The sequence below is a fragment of the Myotis lucifugus genome, unplaced genomic scaffold (assembly GCF_000147115.1).
Source record: "Myotis lucifugus unplaced genomic scaffold, Myoluc2.0 scaffold_57, whole genome shotgun sequence".
NCBI classification, from domain to species: domain Eukaryota; kingdom Metazoa; phylum Chordata; class Mammalia; order Chiroptera; family Vespertilionidae; genus Myotis; species Myotis lucifugus.
This window is the reverse complement of record NW_005871105.1, coordinates 5,767,661-5,783,930: the sequence shown is the minus strand read 5'-3', so window position 1 is coordinate 5,783,930 and position 16,270 is coordinate 5,767,661. Positions and strand designations below refer to the sequence as shown.

General features: G+C 36.3%; 1 protein-coding gene across 1 annotated transcript in view; it reads right to left on the bottom strand.

Moving 5' to 3' along the window:
• The window catches only part of NKAIN2 (sodium/potassium transporting ATPase interacting 2), a 391,888-nt gene extending 376,503 nt beyond the window's left edge, over positions 1-15,385 (bottom strand). Inside the window, exons 1-2 of the mRNA XM_023754204.1 lie at positions 15,197-15,385; positions 10,180-10,317 (exon numbers count right to left, since the gene is read on the bottom strand). Of these exons, the coding sequence (XP_023609972.1) occupies positions 10,180-10,317; positions 15,197-15,385 (327 nt within the window). The remainder of the gene's footprint in view (positions 1-10,179; positions 10,318-15,196) is intronic.
• Positions 15,386-16,270: the final 885 nt, after the last annotated feature.

Below are 16,270 nucleotides of genomic sequence, written 5' to 3'. Positions count from 1 at the left end.
GCATGTGGATATTAAAAATAGAAAATATATTTTTAAAAATTATAACTGCAATTCTTTCTGGTTACTAGGGATTTTAATGTTTTATTTTCATTTTTATACCTTTCTAAATTTCTTTTTCTGGACCCAAATACCCTTATCTTTCTTCAATATTCTTCAGGTTAGTAATTGACAACTATATTCTATCAGTTGTCATTATCTATAGTAATAAAAGCATAATTAGACCAGACATCCTTCTGGATGTCCTTCCAGGACGAAACCGGGGCTGCAGCCCTGGGATTGAAGCAGCCACCACGGCTGCGAGTGAGGGATCCAGGCACAGGGATCCAGGCAGCCGCCCGCGACTGTGAGGGAGGGTTCCAGGCAGCCAAGGCTGTGAAGGCCTACTCTTGCATGAATTTCATGCATCGGGCCTCTAGTTCAAGTATAAAGCTAGAATAATTATGAGCTCAGTAAAGGGAATTTATTAACTTACTACACATGTAAAGTATCAAAGACAGAATATGTACACACACACACACACACACACACACAGAACTTTTATGTTGCACCATCATCCTGTGACCTATTAAATACTTATTGCCTATGTACCATCTGTCTTCCCCTTAACAGCTTGGGTTTTGGTTTTTTAAATGCTGAAATCACAGTGCCTAGGAGAGTATCCAGCACACAGTAAGAGCTAAATATTTGTATAAAAAAGAATTAAGTATTCCTTTTACCAGAAAACAAATCTACAAAGCTTTTTTTTTGATAAATTCATCAGGCCCTTTAGATAAAACAACCGAATGCATAAGAAAAGTATTGTTTTTTTCCAGGGATGAGACAAAAGATATATTTTTCTTATAAGTGTTTAAAGCAATGTTTTCAACAAAATTTTGTAATAAATAAATGTCATCAGTCTATTTCTTATAAAATAGTTTAAATTTAGGTTAACTGACATGTTGCTAAAATGAAATTCTGGAGTAAAAATGTCCTGAAAGAACTAAAGTGATACAATACAGGTATGAAGTGCTCTTGGTGTAAAATAGGTTACAGTGGTTGTAAGAGAATATATGGACCATTTATCCTTTAAGCAATTCTGCAAAAATGTAATCTTTCTTTTTTTAAAAATATATTTTATTGATTTTTTACAGAGAGGAAGGGAGAAGGATAGAGAGTTAGAAACATCGATGAGAGAGAAACATCGATCAGCTGCCTTCTGCACACCCTCTACTGGGGATGTGCCTGCAACCAAGGTACATGCCCTTGACCGGAATCGAACCCGGGACTCTTCAGTCCCCAGGCCGACGCTCTATCCAGTGAGCCAAACCGGCTAGGGCAAAATGTAATCTTTCTTAATGGAACTTTGACGTGTGTTGAGAAGCGTTGATTTTGAGTTTTTACTAAAAAAGTGCTAGTCTCTAATACTGGTTAACTGGAGGCCCAAGAGCTTCAACTGGCAGTTGACTGGTGGGTGGAGAGATACCAGAGAGCTGAGGAGTCAGATAAGGCTGGTACCTGACAATGAACACCACCCACCTCAGCACACAGGCCGGCTAATGAGGCACAACAGTAGGATCATAGTTCTTTTCTAGAGAAAATACAGGGTTTGCCTTCACACACAGAGGGGCAATCTATGTCCCACAAAATCTACACCATTAAACTAAGCTGCAATTGATTTTAAACTAGAGGACTGTTTTGGGTGCAGGTATTCAACCTCTTATAGTCATTAAAAAATGATGATTTCAAGACAATGCCCCGAGTACCTTATAACATTACTGGTTGCATAATACACACTCAAATGATTGCATTATATGTGCACAGGTAACTAAATAGAGGCTAGTTAAATGATTGGGGCTTCTCCCCTACCTTATTACATTTTTGGTGCTAACTACTTAAAAAATAATTCTTATCATGAATTCTGCATCTTGCAAAACTATTTCTCCAGTGTACAAAGGAAGAATAAACTCAGAAATGTTATCTCACCTTTTCAGGAAATTTTGTGAAGAAGATCAGAAAGAAAATTCACGGGATCTAAGCAAGCATGAATCTAACTCGGGAGAGCAGAGCAGGAAGACAGATGTTTACCAAACATACAGAACAATCAATTCTGTTAGGAGCAAACGGACAAAATATTATGAGAGGAATAAATCTCCAGGGAATAAGAGCCACCATTAAAACAAAAAGCTACAGCCCTGGCCGGTTTGGCTCAGTGGATGGAGCATCAGCCTGTGGACTGAAGGGTCCCAGGTTCAATTCTGGTCAAGGGCATGTACATTGCTTGCGGGCACATCCCCAGTGGGGAGGTGTGCAGGAGGCAGCTGATCGATGTTTCTCTCTCATCGATGTTTCTAATTCTCTATCCCTCTCCCTTCCTCTCTGTAAAAAATCAATAAAATATATTTAAAAACAAACAAAAAAAACCCCAAAAAACAAAAAGCTACAGATGAAATCATGGTCACACATAAAGAAATGGTCTAAATTCAAACAGGAAAGTAATGAGTTTCCAAAATAAGAAGAAAAATACCAAGCCATAGATTGAAGACAAATTAGAAATATATTTAGAAAAATTGTTTTTTAAAAAAGAGGTGGGTGGGAAGAGAGCAACCAAAGAACTTGTATGCATATATGCATAACCTATGGACAATAGGGTGGTGAAGGCCTGGGGTGTTGTGGGGGGGGTAAGAGTGTGCTAGAAGAGGGGGAGGGGACATAAGTAATACTTTCAACAATAGAGATTTATAAAAAGTTTTTTTTTCTTATAAGAATAAAGAAAGGCAACCAGAAGTCCAGTGTAGGGAGAAAGAGACTATAAAATATAAATTAAAAAATATATTAGACTACAATGACTTTGCTTTTACAGACATCTGAGATATATATTCCAGAAAAATTACAAATAAATTAAGATCAATAGGAGAGGAGTAAGGAAAAGGACTTTTATTTTATGTCAAATTTTACTTAGTATCTACATGAGTTAATTTGTTTTTTTTATTTTAGAAAAGAAACTAATACAAGCATATATATCACAACATATTCCTTTAAACATTTTTCTAAACGTACTCAATGATTTTCAAACATGAATTTAGATGGTCAAAATGAAGTGACTTATATTTACCATGTTCTGTAAATCTTTAGTCACAGCCTAATATCAGAACATGAGCATCCAGTTTCTTCTTATAGAATAAATGGCCCATAGATCTCAGAGGGAAAATATCCTTTTGAGAATAAATTGCATTCACCATGTCTAATTATGACATTTATTTTAGAGTGGGCTAAATTTGTAAAACTTGTAATGATGATGGGTTTTTCCTTCATCTAGGCTTATGGGAAAAGACTTATTTTCAAAACTAGTCTAAGTCATTAACAGTAGTCACTGTTAATTTACTACTATTCCAAGTCTCTTTACCGCTAATCTACATTGATTTTCTGTCCTGAACACAGAAAGTACACATTTTTAATGCTTTAGCTGCAGTGACTTTTCTTTGGGAGATTTTTTTTGCTCCTAGAAAAATTAAATAGAAGAGGCAAAACAACTATTTGAAAATAGGCAAACAACTTAAAAATGACTGCAATAGTACATATATTTTTAGGGAGGTAACATTATTAGAGTGAAAGACGCATATGATGTGAAAATAGGACTTAGAGAGTGCACCCCATTTATTCCTATTGGTTATATGGTACATGGGGATCTGAGTTCCATGAATAATTAAAATTCAAATCATGGCTGACCATCAGTACACAGTAAATTCCAGAAATTTAGAGAAGTTTTCTTTTATAATACACACTGAGTATGTGACTAGCTGCTTTCACAGACCCTCTGAGGTGTCTATACATTTCCCAAGTTGCCACATTAGAATGTTTTTATAAACTAGGTCTTCTGTCTCCCCATCACCGGGCGGCCCACAGGCCTGGCCCAGGATGATGAGGATCCTTTCCTTTTCCACGCAGGCTCCAGGAAAAGCACAGTGAAGGGAGTCAGAGCAAGTGAAGCCTTGTCTGAAAATGCCTCACTATTGTCTTTCTATTCTGTGCCTTCCCTCAACGGGGAGACCTCATCGACAAGCACATGCCATACCTTGAAAGATACTTTGTGGTGAAAAAACAGAAACAAAAACAAAGAGAACAAAACACCAATGTGGTCCAAATTAAGGAACCAAGTTTGGTACTCAGAAATAAGCTGAAATTACCATTTAAAACTTTAATACATGAACTGAAAGAATATTCAGTTCTTTTCATTATTTTGGAAGAATCAATGGGATATAATGATATACATAGCCTAACAGTTTATTACTCTTAAAACAAAAAGAATGAAAATTTATGAAGATTGGCTTGTCTTTTTAATCATCACAGCTTTGCTTTATCAAATTAGCTATAACCACATTATTTTAATCTCTTGGTTTTCAGTAACAAAACAAAATACAAAAAATCTAACCTTCCCCATTCATTTGATTTTAAGATTAGCTACTGATGTCCTGGAAAGAATCTCCATTAGATATGTAATATACATACATATTTTTGGTATATATTATGGGTATTTTTTCAATTACATAGAAACAAATTCTCCAATCAATTATTTGAAGTTCTTTTCAAATAATAAGTGTGGATGAATAATTACATATTCATACTTAATATATAATTATATATCATATATAAATTATATTATATATGCATATATGTGTACATAAGCATTGTCAACATCAAAATGTTTATTGCTATAAAATATAATTCAAACATTAATTTCTGGAAATTAAGGATACCCTGTGATACTGTTCTTCCCCAAGACTAAAATATCTATCACTAAGGGTTTTCTGTTCTAATTCTTAAAACACCAAAGGCCCAGTGCACAAATTCATGCGCAGTGGGGTCCCTTGGCCTGGCCGGAGATCAGCCGATCAGGGCAGGCTGGCGGGGAGGATCACGGGAGGTTGGCTGTGGAAGTGCACTGACCACCAGGGGGCAGCTTCTGCATTGAACATCTGGCCCCTGGGGTGGTCAGTGCGCATTATAGCTACCGGGCGTCCAGTAGTAACAGTCACTTAGGCTTTTATATATATAGATGAGGTCATTTCTTCATTAAATACAAAGTTAAAAATGTAATCCTTAATATAGAGCTGGCCGACCACAATTTAAAATCTAATGCTCTTCCAACTGCAAATTCCATAATGGATTTTAAACTTGCCAACAACTTGACAAAACTTTTCAGCTAGATCGTGGCCCTCTCAGCTGTGCTCCTAGGAGACAGTTCAATACAGCGGGTAACAGCATGGGGTTGGCAGTTAGGAGGGTCTGGGTGCACATCCTAACTTTACCAATTCCTAGTCATATGGGCTTAGGCAAAAGTGCTGTGAAGTTCAGGTGAGGTTTATAGGATTTGTAGAGAAAGGTATCAAGGTGGAGGGTAATGAAAGTGGCAAGAATAAAATATATGATTCTTACAAAATTACCTTGATTTTGGAATGCTGTACTCTTCTACATTCTTATAACATTCGAGTAATACATTTTTAGCTATTTTTAATTCATATCTAGTTTTGGGACTGGGTTTCTTTGATCAAGCCAGTAGATCCAAACTGTATAAGGTATTTTTTATTCTTTCAAAATAACTTCATTAAATAGAAAGAAAGGGAGAGAGGAGGGAGGGAAGGAGGAAGGAGAAAAGGAAGGAAGGAACAAGGAAGGAAGGAAGGGAGGAAGGAAGGAAGGAAGGAAGGAAGGAAGGAAGGAAGGAAGGAAGGAAGAAAGGAAGGAAGGAAGGAAATGTTTTTGTGTGCTATGGCATCATGTCCTTTGGCAATATCACCAAGAACACTGCTGTGCCATTAGCAATTAGAAACCTACACACTCCTCAGATTATTTGAGAAAATTTAAAGCAGTGCAACTCATTAACATTTTCTTGTCATTCATAATAAACACTAGATATCCCAAATCACATTTTGCTTGCCACGGGCCCAGACAATGATGCATTAAACAATTCCACTTATGACATAAGGTAAAATAAGGTAATGTTTACATGGGAGCCATGTATGTGTTTATTCATGAATTATTTCACCAGAGTTAATTGTGGTTTTTTGTTTGTTTGTTTGTTTGTTTTGTTTTGCGGGGGGATGGAGACTGATACTGTTGAGAATTACACAATTTAGATGCTTTCTGTGAATTCTGGCTTTAGGTTTCCTTTGCTTGGAATTGAAATAATCAATTTCATTTTCCTTCAATATATTATACTCCTTGAAAGCCAGAGGCCCTCAAAGAATACTAATGACTTCCTGTTCCAATGAACTGTTTTAATTTTTTTTAATTTCTTCTTTACTCTTAAATATACCAATACTCTCTACATTTTATTTGTTGATCATGTATTCTGTGTTTCAGATGATGCCAACATGCTTTTTTGGGGCTTTTTTTCCAGTTAACAAAACAAAACATAGAGTAAAATCTTGCATCAATAAATAAAAATCTTTACAAACAGCAAATGTGGAAAGAGATACATCTCTTAGACTCTATTTCAGGATATCTGCCTTTTTGGTTTAGTAAATTTAGACCCAAAGATAATCAAGGCCTAACATTACACTTTTCAAATAATATATACATTTTATAATGTTTAAAGCAAGACAAGAAATCTCAAAGAGAAAGAAAAGTTAATTTTAATAAGAGAAAAATAATAAGTATCAAATGAAAATTTATAATATTTAAATATTAATATCTTTAGCATGTGATCCATATATAGATAAACACTAAGACTCCAGGGGGAAAATGAACAATGAACACCAAAAGATAATCTCCCAAGAAGGAAATAAAAATGGTTAATGAACATATGAAAAAGCCCAACTCAGTAAAAATAAGAAAGGCAATTTAAAATATATTTTCTTCTCCTATCAGATTAGCGAAAGTGAGAACAGATAATATTCAAGGTTAGCCAGAGTGCAGTGAAATAGACTCTGCTGTACAGTGGTGGGAGGAAAATTCAGTAAAATAATTAGGGGTAGGTAATTCTCAGTTATATATTAAGAGCCTTAAAATTATTCATATTATTTCATTATACCTAGGAAATTCTTCCTAAGGAATTAAATTGCAAGTAAAGATGAGGATTTTTTTGTGGAAAAAATAGGGAATTGTTTATAATAATGACATTGAAATAGCATAATATATATAAAAACAGCATAATGTATTATGTATTATGTTATGTAGTATAACATATAACATTAGTATAATTGGTAGGATGCACAATGAATTGGTTATATAAGTTTCAAATTGTTTGATAAGATGTTAAACCCAGGTCCTTCATTGACCAAAGTTTTTGGCATCTATGATGCCATTGAAATGTCTTTAATTGTAGTAGCTGTTGTTGTTTTTTTCCATATTAAGGGAAATTGAAAAATTTTAATTCAATTTTTATGGCAAATTATCTATTTTCCTGATTGCACTTTTGACATTCAACATGGTATCACAGCCACCAGATTCCATGAATGCAATTATACAGAAATGGTATGTTATACAGAAATTACACCAAAATAGGTAACTAGAACAGAAATTGGTGCTAAAACTTGAGTGGTACTGTAACACAAACCCAAAACACTCAGCATTAGTTTGGAGACAAGAAGGCAGGTGGAGGCCAGAGGGCAGCAAGGAGACTATAGGTGGAGACAGAAACAACGTAAGGAAGCTGTTTCAGAGGACCGGCGACAAGAGGACTCAGGAAGACAATTGTCAGAACAATTAGCCTGTCCAGAGCCTGCAGTAACTGGGAAGACAGAGAACATACCTATAAACTTGTGGTCCAGGCTAAGGGGGTTCCAAGCAAAGAATTGACAGTGTCACTTGTTACCTTTTAAACACATATAACATGATATTTAAGAGAACAATGAACAAAAAGGAACAATTCATTTTGCAAGTATAATTTACAGGATATTTTTCCAACTCAGGACTTGCTGATTTAGAAAATAAAAGTTTCACATTTACAGTATCTCCAGCTGTCAAGAGATTTTCCAAGTAAGACAATGTCTCAAGGAAAAGATCAAATTCAAAATGCTGTCTGCTAGTCAAGATCAAACTAAAGATGTAGCTCTAAGACACCTTGTTAAGACCTCAGAAAGATTTCAGACTTTCTGAGCTACCCAAAAGTTCTAACAATCTTAAAGATGTCCCATGGCATCCTTTTTTACCTTTCATGCTAGAGAGAGCAGCCCGTCTTGAAAAGATTTGTGGGTATGTATTTTATCTACAGGGATGGAATTATAATTTGATACACAGAAATCACGTACCATATTTCAGAGTTGTAGCAGCTTGGACTAAAAGGGCCAGAAATAGTTCAACTAACAGCTTGGAACACCTTACTCTATTTTAAAGTGCCTGCCAGCCTATTGTTAATCTATACAGTTTAGTTTTATTTTCAAATAATAATAACAATAAAGAGAACACTCTTATAGCTAACATTTATTGACAAATTTTTAAACACCAAATTTTGTGCTAAGCACATTTTATAGAATATCTCATTTATTCCTCAAAACAAACCTCCGAGTGTTTCAGCTGTACAAACATTTTGATCCATACCTAGAATTTTGTCCCAAAAACCTCATAGAAATTGAGAAGACATTTCTATATGTATAATGATCAGAGCGGCATCATTTGTAAGAATAAAATCATGGAGAAACCTCAAAGTCTTTTATTAATAAAAGTTAAGAATCTTTTATATAATTGGTTATAATATATAAACTAATTAAAGCATATGGATTAATATAATTATTGCTTTCATTTAAAAGATAGGGACACTAAGGATCCGTGAGGTTATGCTCTCTACGGTCACACAAAGTTTAGCTCAGCCGGTTAGAGCATCATCCCAATAGGCCAAGTTTGCGGGGTTGATCCCCGGTCAGGGCACATACAAGAATCAGCCAATGAGTGCATACATAAGTAGAACAATAAATCAAGGTCTCTCTCTCTCTCTCTCTCTCTCTCTCTCTCTCTCTCTTTTCTTTCCTCTTTCACTCTAAACTCAATCAATAAGCAAAAATATTAAAGTCACACAGAGTTTGGCAGATGCAAGATTTCAACCCAGGTATTATGACTTCACTCCCAAACCCTGTAAGAGTGTGCCTATATTGGATCAAAGTACAAAAAGTGAACCATACTATTAATATCCTGTGCAATGAAAAACTTCACTCTGCAAGAGAACACATCTGTCTTTTTAAGAGATTTACATGGGCACACAGCCTTAGATATAACACGCACTCAATTTCTGGGTATGCGCTTTGAAAAGACTATGAACTCTTTGCTCATCTTTAACCAGACAGTGAATGTCTGCGCCCCAGTTGCTATCATATTGCCTATTTCTGAACCAAGGAGCATTATCTGGGTTCCCGGTGACAAAGAGAACAGGTCATAGGAGGCATCTTTTATGTGAGGGAGGGCTTCCTGAAACCCAGACAACCTGCCGGCTTGTGCTGAATAAGGCAGGGCTTCACCTGTGCTATCTTCTACGTCTACTTTTACCACAAACTCACTTTATAATTTTAAATAAATGCCTATAGACTTTTCCTTTGTTAAAATAGAAGACAGAGAAAAAAATGATGAGACAGAAAAAAAGACATTAATGAAGAGCTATAGCTGAGATCTGAGGCACATACAAAAGTAAAAAAAATCCTAAGTTATGGTTCCCATAGCAACTGCAACACAGTTGGATTTCACTTTTATGTTAAGTAAGCTTAACTTGAGTGGGAATGCAAAATACTTTCTCTGAGCCAAAAAGGAAATCATGGAGAACACAGAGATATTGGTCCAGACTCTTTTGGCTTTCAAACATGTCAATTTTTAACCCTAATATGTATTAATATGTTCACACTGAAACTATAAATTCATTTGTATTAATTTAAACTATCTTTACTCAGTTTTAAAATATGATTATTTAAAATGGGAACATTCCCATTAAATCTATTAAGTCAGAGGCTATGACTTTATGCTTTAGAAGCATAGGGGCATAATTCTGCTTTTAATTACAAAAGAAAATTTGATGTAAGTACACTTTATGAAAACAATTGGATTACATTCACTGTCATATGCTTTAAACTTGACATTTTCAGCTACTGTAGATGCCATTTGAAACTATGAAAACAAACATATTTACTTTAAGGAGAGGTTATGCATATAAAATTTTAAGACATTTTCATATATTTCTCTATTTCAGTAACATTTGAAAAAGGTTGGAAGGGTACTTACTCCTTTTATGTAACGAGGTCTATATTGAATAGTTCCAAACAAACCAAGAATGACGATAATAATATGTACAAAATTTGCCAGGATAGGTGCCCACTGATATCCAAGGAAGTCAAATATTTGCCTCTCCAGCACACAAACCTAGAATAACAAAACAGGATATACAGGTGAGCACACTGATGAAAGAAAGCATTGGATCTCACTGACACCATAATTAGCAATTATAACTGCGGTACCCATATCTGGCATTAGTCTTTAACAGTGAGAATGGCATTTTCAGGTTTATTTCAAATGAAAACTATGGGAGCTGTGGATCCATAGACACTAACAATCCTCTCAGTGTTGAGTTTGTGGAGGCTTCCGGCAGTATTCACAGGATGTCATCTGTGCAGTCACAGGATAAATTACGGATATTGCCACAGTCACTGCCAAGCACTTGAGCTCATCAACCAGAAAGTTCTTCGGGGAGACCACAGGAAGGGTTTGTTGTTAGTATCTGCTCAAGGTCCTTATGTAAGGGAATAGGACAAGAGGGGCTTATACGGAAGAAAAAGAACTATGGAGTAAGTCAAGAGGCCTGAATTTGACACGCAGATCTGCCACTAAGCAGTTGCAGTGCCCCAGTAAGTCATTTCCCTTTTCTAGGGGTCTGACTCCTCATCGGCAAAATGCAGGACTCTAACTAATATCTAGGGTCCTTCTAACCCTAAGAGTATTGCATTGTAAATCAAACATGGCTTTTTGTCATACCCCGTTAGCTACAGTAACCAGGTAAAAGGAGGGCTCTAAAAGAAAATTAAATAATGGAATTAATTTTCTATTCCAATGGAAACAAAAAATAAAAACAAAGCATTACTGTTATAAAAAAGCAAGGGACTGAAGTCATTTCAAATTCTCCTACATTCATCTGTGCTTATAGTTTTACAATGAAGACACATGTAGATACGCAGTCAGGGGGGAAAGCAAACCAATCAACTAAGCAACCAAAAAACAAAAAATACCAAATAAATAACACTAAGATTGGTTCTAGTCCAGAAGTGGCATTTTATACTGAAAAGTGAAACCTGGATAGCTCGCAAGTCTCTCTTCAGATCTACTGAAGCAAGTGGCAAGGGTGTCTTAAACCTAGCTTTATTCTTCCTGCCCCAGGTGGAATGACAATAAACTGTCTGTTTGAATTAAAACACTGTGAAAGGACCTGATGTTCCAAACAAAGATTCAACAAATTTTTTTTTAACTCAGGCTGTAAAGGGAAATTATTTGTAAAACCCCCGTTACCAACATCACTGGTTTAAACTTAATTCTTGTCAGAAGGACATCCTCACTCTTGAAACTGTTAAATGAAATACATGTAGCTCAGTTTAAAGACCGCTTGAATGATCATCAGTCCCACTGAATTTCTTTAGCTGAGCAGCACATTTTTCCATCAGGCAGTGAAAGAGAAAGAAGCTCACGACAACTGTTCGCACAGCACCTGTTTTTCCTAAGGCACACTGGGTACCATTGTCATGGTTGCAATGTAACAGCCCTGCCTAGTCAAATCTTCATTTTCACTTAGTCAATGGTGAAATTCACTTGGCAATGCTTACAAAAACAGCAGCTAAGTCTGTTCTAGCCTGCATAATAGAAATTCACAAATGCCAACAGAGTCCCAACAGTGGAAAGTAATGTTCTGACTGATTAATAACCAGACTGGCATGGAAGTTGCACGTGACCCCAGACTTACAACCTTGAACTGCCTTCTGATGCAACAGTCCTTCAACTGTGACCATGCAGTTAATACTTCCTAAAAAGGAGACCCACTGTGATGTTAGGTGGTGTTACATGTGTCTTGTTGGAATACATCAATGGTATAAAAAATAGGTGGTGATTCTCAGAGCACCATTGCTAATCATCTGTGTAAAAGCCCATTCTAACAGAGATTTCTCTTATCCATAGCCTATGAATAAATAGTGAGCAGGGATGTAAAACAGCAGCAAGAAGAATCTAAACTATAAATTGGGGCATTATAACTGTGGGGACACAACAGGGAAAAGTAGAGAGGATGAAGCACATCAGTCAAACAGCGGGTAATCCCCATTAATGCTTGAATTATGGAAGAAAATAGCACTACCATCATTAATTATAAAGAATATATAGATGATAATATACTTGCTATGACTGCAAAGCTAAAATAAAGTCACATCAACATTTATCAGCCTTTTTTATGACAGAACTAATAGTGTCATTAAATATTATTTACAAGGTTATGCAGACTGAATAAGTTAATGTGCAATTCTTCACTTATAATATTTCTGCCTTTTCCTCTTTTTTTGATTGGCCCTATTAGCCATCATAAATAGCTTTATCATGGATTGTGTAATTTAGAGCTAGGACTGAAAAAATGGAAGATTCGCTGAAAAAATTCAGTGAGTATCATAGTAATGACTTAGAGAAGTAGTTATAGTTTTTTCCAAGAATCCCTTGCAACAGGATGTGGATCAATTATAAAATTACCGGGAGGGATGTGGGATTGGGGGAGAGAGAAAACATATTTGTTAAACTACTTTTGTGCTGGGCATTCACACTATTCCAAGTCATGTGTTGTCTCATTGATTCTGCACAAAAACTGGGAGATAACTATTATTGTCCTATGTTTCAGAGTGAGGTATCTAAGAGACAGTGTGGCTAAGTGATCCACTGAAGTCTGAGAAGTGGTAAGTGTTAGAACAGAAATGTAGGTCTCTGTGCATGGTCCCTGTGTCTGTCCCTACTGTGTGAACTCCAGGCACACCTAGTTCCAAAACAAAACGCTTTCACAGTTTATGTTGCTGACCTCTGCTTGATACAGGACACGCAACATTTTTACCTTCTTTATTTAGTCCAGAGAATGTCTGATCACACTTGTCAGATCATGACCTTATACCATTATGGGTCAAGGCAAACCTCCTTTTTTGTTTTGCTCATTTTATTTTCTTCTTTGCCTCTTTCAATCTATGTTCTCAGTGTTATCCCCTTTCTCTCATTGGACCTTTTGTTCTATATATATATAAATTTTATGTTCTTTCAATCACCTGACTTACAAATATATGTACTAGCATATGCCTTGGAAAACATATACTGCTGTTGAGTATGTGATTTTCATATTAAAATTTTATGGAATAAATCTCTTTCATGCTTGTCTATTTTACTCTCTATAAATTGTGGGGTATTTTGTGTGTTTGGTTTCTGAACCCTAACCTATTAGAAATGCATTAGAGGCCTGATGCATGAAATTCATGCAAGTGTAGGCCTTCCTTCCCCCCGCTGCCAGCACTGGCTTTCCTCTGGCACCCAGGACCCGGGCTTCTCTCTGGCCACCATCAGGCACCCGGGACCCAGGCTTCCCTTGCAGTCCTGGCTTTTTCCGGAAGGTCATCTGGAAGGACGTCCAGAAGGATGTCCGGTCTAATTAGCATAGTATGCTTTTATTATTATAACTTGGTGCTTTCCACAAAGAATTCTGATCCCTTCCATCACTATCACTGAGGAGGTTTTTTTACTTTTTTAATATAAATAGGGGCTGATCTTTATCAATTATTTCTGCATCTATGGAGATATATACTTTATACTCTTCTTTTAGATCATTAATGTGACTGACTATATTATCCACTTTTGTAATGTTCAGATATGACTTTTGACGATGTTTTGTAAGTACTGAGCAACACAAAGCATACCTAAGGTACTAGTGAGTGTGGGATTGGGAATACATGATGAGATGAATCAGACAATTTGTATGTTATCTGGCAGAATCAGCCTTATATTATGAGATATGCTAATATCTGAAATGGTTCTTAGGGCAGAAATTCTCAAAACTCTCAAGAGGGCCCAGGTGTAGCTGTTCAAATGACACCCTCACTATAGATCTACGTATTTGGTTCTGATCCACTTCCAAGTCTATTCATGTGGCAAGTACATACAAACAAAAACATCCCGATGTGGCTAACATTACCAACACAGGGAAACGCATATGAGGATGGGTTGACTATATTCAATAAGGGACTTTAGGAATTGGGTAGAATCAGTTGCTAAGTTCATCATTAGCATTAGTTATTTGTTCAGTACTGACTTTTTATTCATTGAGAGCTCAGTGAAAGCCAAGTAGCAAAAAAAGCTTGCAATGTTCTTAGTTTCATATGGTATTGCCTTCTCCTAGCAAATGCCTTTCTCTAGAGATAACTCTATTGCTATTTTTGAACAGCACAATCATATTAAACATATTAAAGCTGCCATCTGGAGAATTTGAAATTTGTCAACTAGGTAAAATTGCAGATATATATGTTTTTCTGAAAAGCTGATAAAGAGTCCAAACACATGCCTCATATATCATTATCAGAAAAGTGATGGCTAGGTAGCTCTCAGCTTGGGTCTTAATAAACACTTGTATATCTTTGTATGGATTTTTGTTCTGTGAATTCAAAACGAGGAAAAATGCCCCTCCAATACTCCTGCCCTCTCCCCATTTGAAGTGGTGGATTAACAATGTAATTACTGTCATCAGTGTTCCCTGTTTAGCAAATGCTGTCTATCTAACTGGGTTGGAGTTGGGGGGCATGCGTACTATCTCAGGCAACAGCAGTGGATGCCATAGAGTCCTGCGCTTGAGGTCTTCCCTGACTTCTTTCTCCCCTATCTGCTCTTTCCCTGCTTAAAGGAAGACACCAGCCCTTCCAGGGCGCCGTTTATGTGACTGAAGCAAGGCAGCCATATGGAAGATGTCAATCAAACCTCTCAAACTCTAGGCTATGTCTCTTTCATAAAATTCAATTTCATAAGGATGGGAGATAGAGTGACAGCCTCACTTACTGACTGCTAAAGGCCAATCAAGAGTTGAAATGAAAGCACGAATGTTATCAAGATCAAGACCATGCACTGGCAGTCACTGTGGCGGTGGGTTATATCAGACATTGCAAGTAGGAACACAAAAGAATAGTAGTTTAGATGCCTAGAGAAACACGTTAGAATTTGCCCTGAGGTACATTATTTTGGGAATTGTAAATACCATGTCTTCCGTGCCCTGGAAAGTAGCCATCGTATTGAATTGAACACCGATATGGAGATTCTGTTTTGAAAAGAGGCAGTCATCATACTTGTTTTCCTGTTGACAAAAGGCGCCTATGGCTGTCCATGGGTGAATGAAATAAGAGACGATGTTCACTATCAGCTTTAGGGGTTCCACCATAGACTCCATTAATGTAGCATAGATAACTTGAACAGGCTCAAAATGTTATATTCTGTCAAGCTATGAAATGTATTTCATACCTTATGCTTGAAAATTCAAAGCATTACAAGTACTCCTAAATCATACACCTGGTTTCTCTGTCTGCATGCACACACATTTTATATATACGATTACTATTCAGAGCACTATTCCAAGCATTTTACATATAGAAGTTTATTTAATGAAACATAAAATATCGTTTCCATTTTAAAGATGAGAAAATTAAGGCAGAGAGATTAAGTGCTCCAGGCTATATGACTGTTAATTGGTGAGGATGATTTACCTAGAGTCCAAGCTTTGAACCATAATCATATCACCTCTAAGTTAAAAGTAGTAAAATAGTGTCTGGCGGGTGTGGCTCAGTGGTTGAGTGTTACCTCATGAACCAAGAGGTCCCGGGTTTGATTCCCCATCAGGACACATGCCTGGCTTGCGGGCTCAATCCCCGTTGGGGTTCCTGTAGGAGGCAGCCAATTGATGTATCTATCTCCCTCTCCCTCTCTCTCCCTAAAAATTCAATTTTAAAAAGTAGTAAAATATTGATAAAACATTCAATTAATTTTCTTGTATATTTTAAAAAGTTGAAAAACAGTCTAAAGCTATCCATCAAATTTAACTGAGTTTGCAGAAAATAAGGTAAGTAAAAAAAGTGTGTGTGAATGCACATGTATAGAGAGATATGGATATCAATATGGATAGGGATACATATATAGACATATACAGAATATCCCTTACATGAATGCAGTGAGAAGCCAGCCACATTCCAGCCATATACATAGAGTTTCATCTAACAGATCACTCAAAATGTTAGAGAAAAATTATAAGAAATAATTTTTAATAAAAGTCTTTAAACCA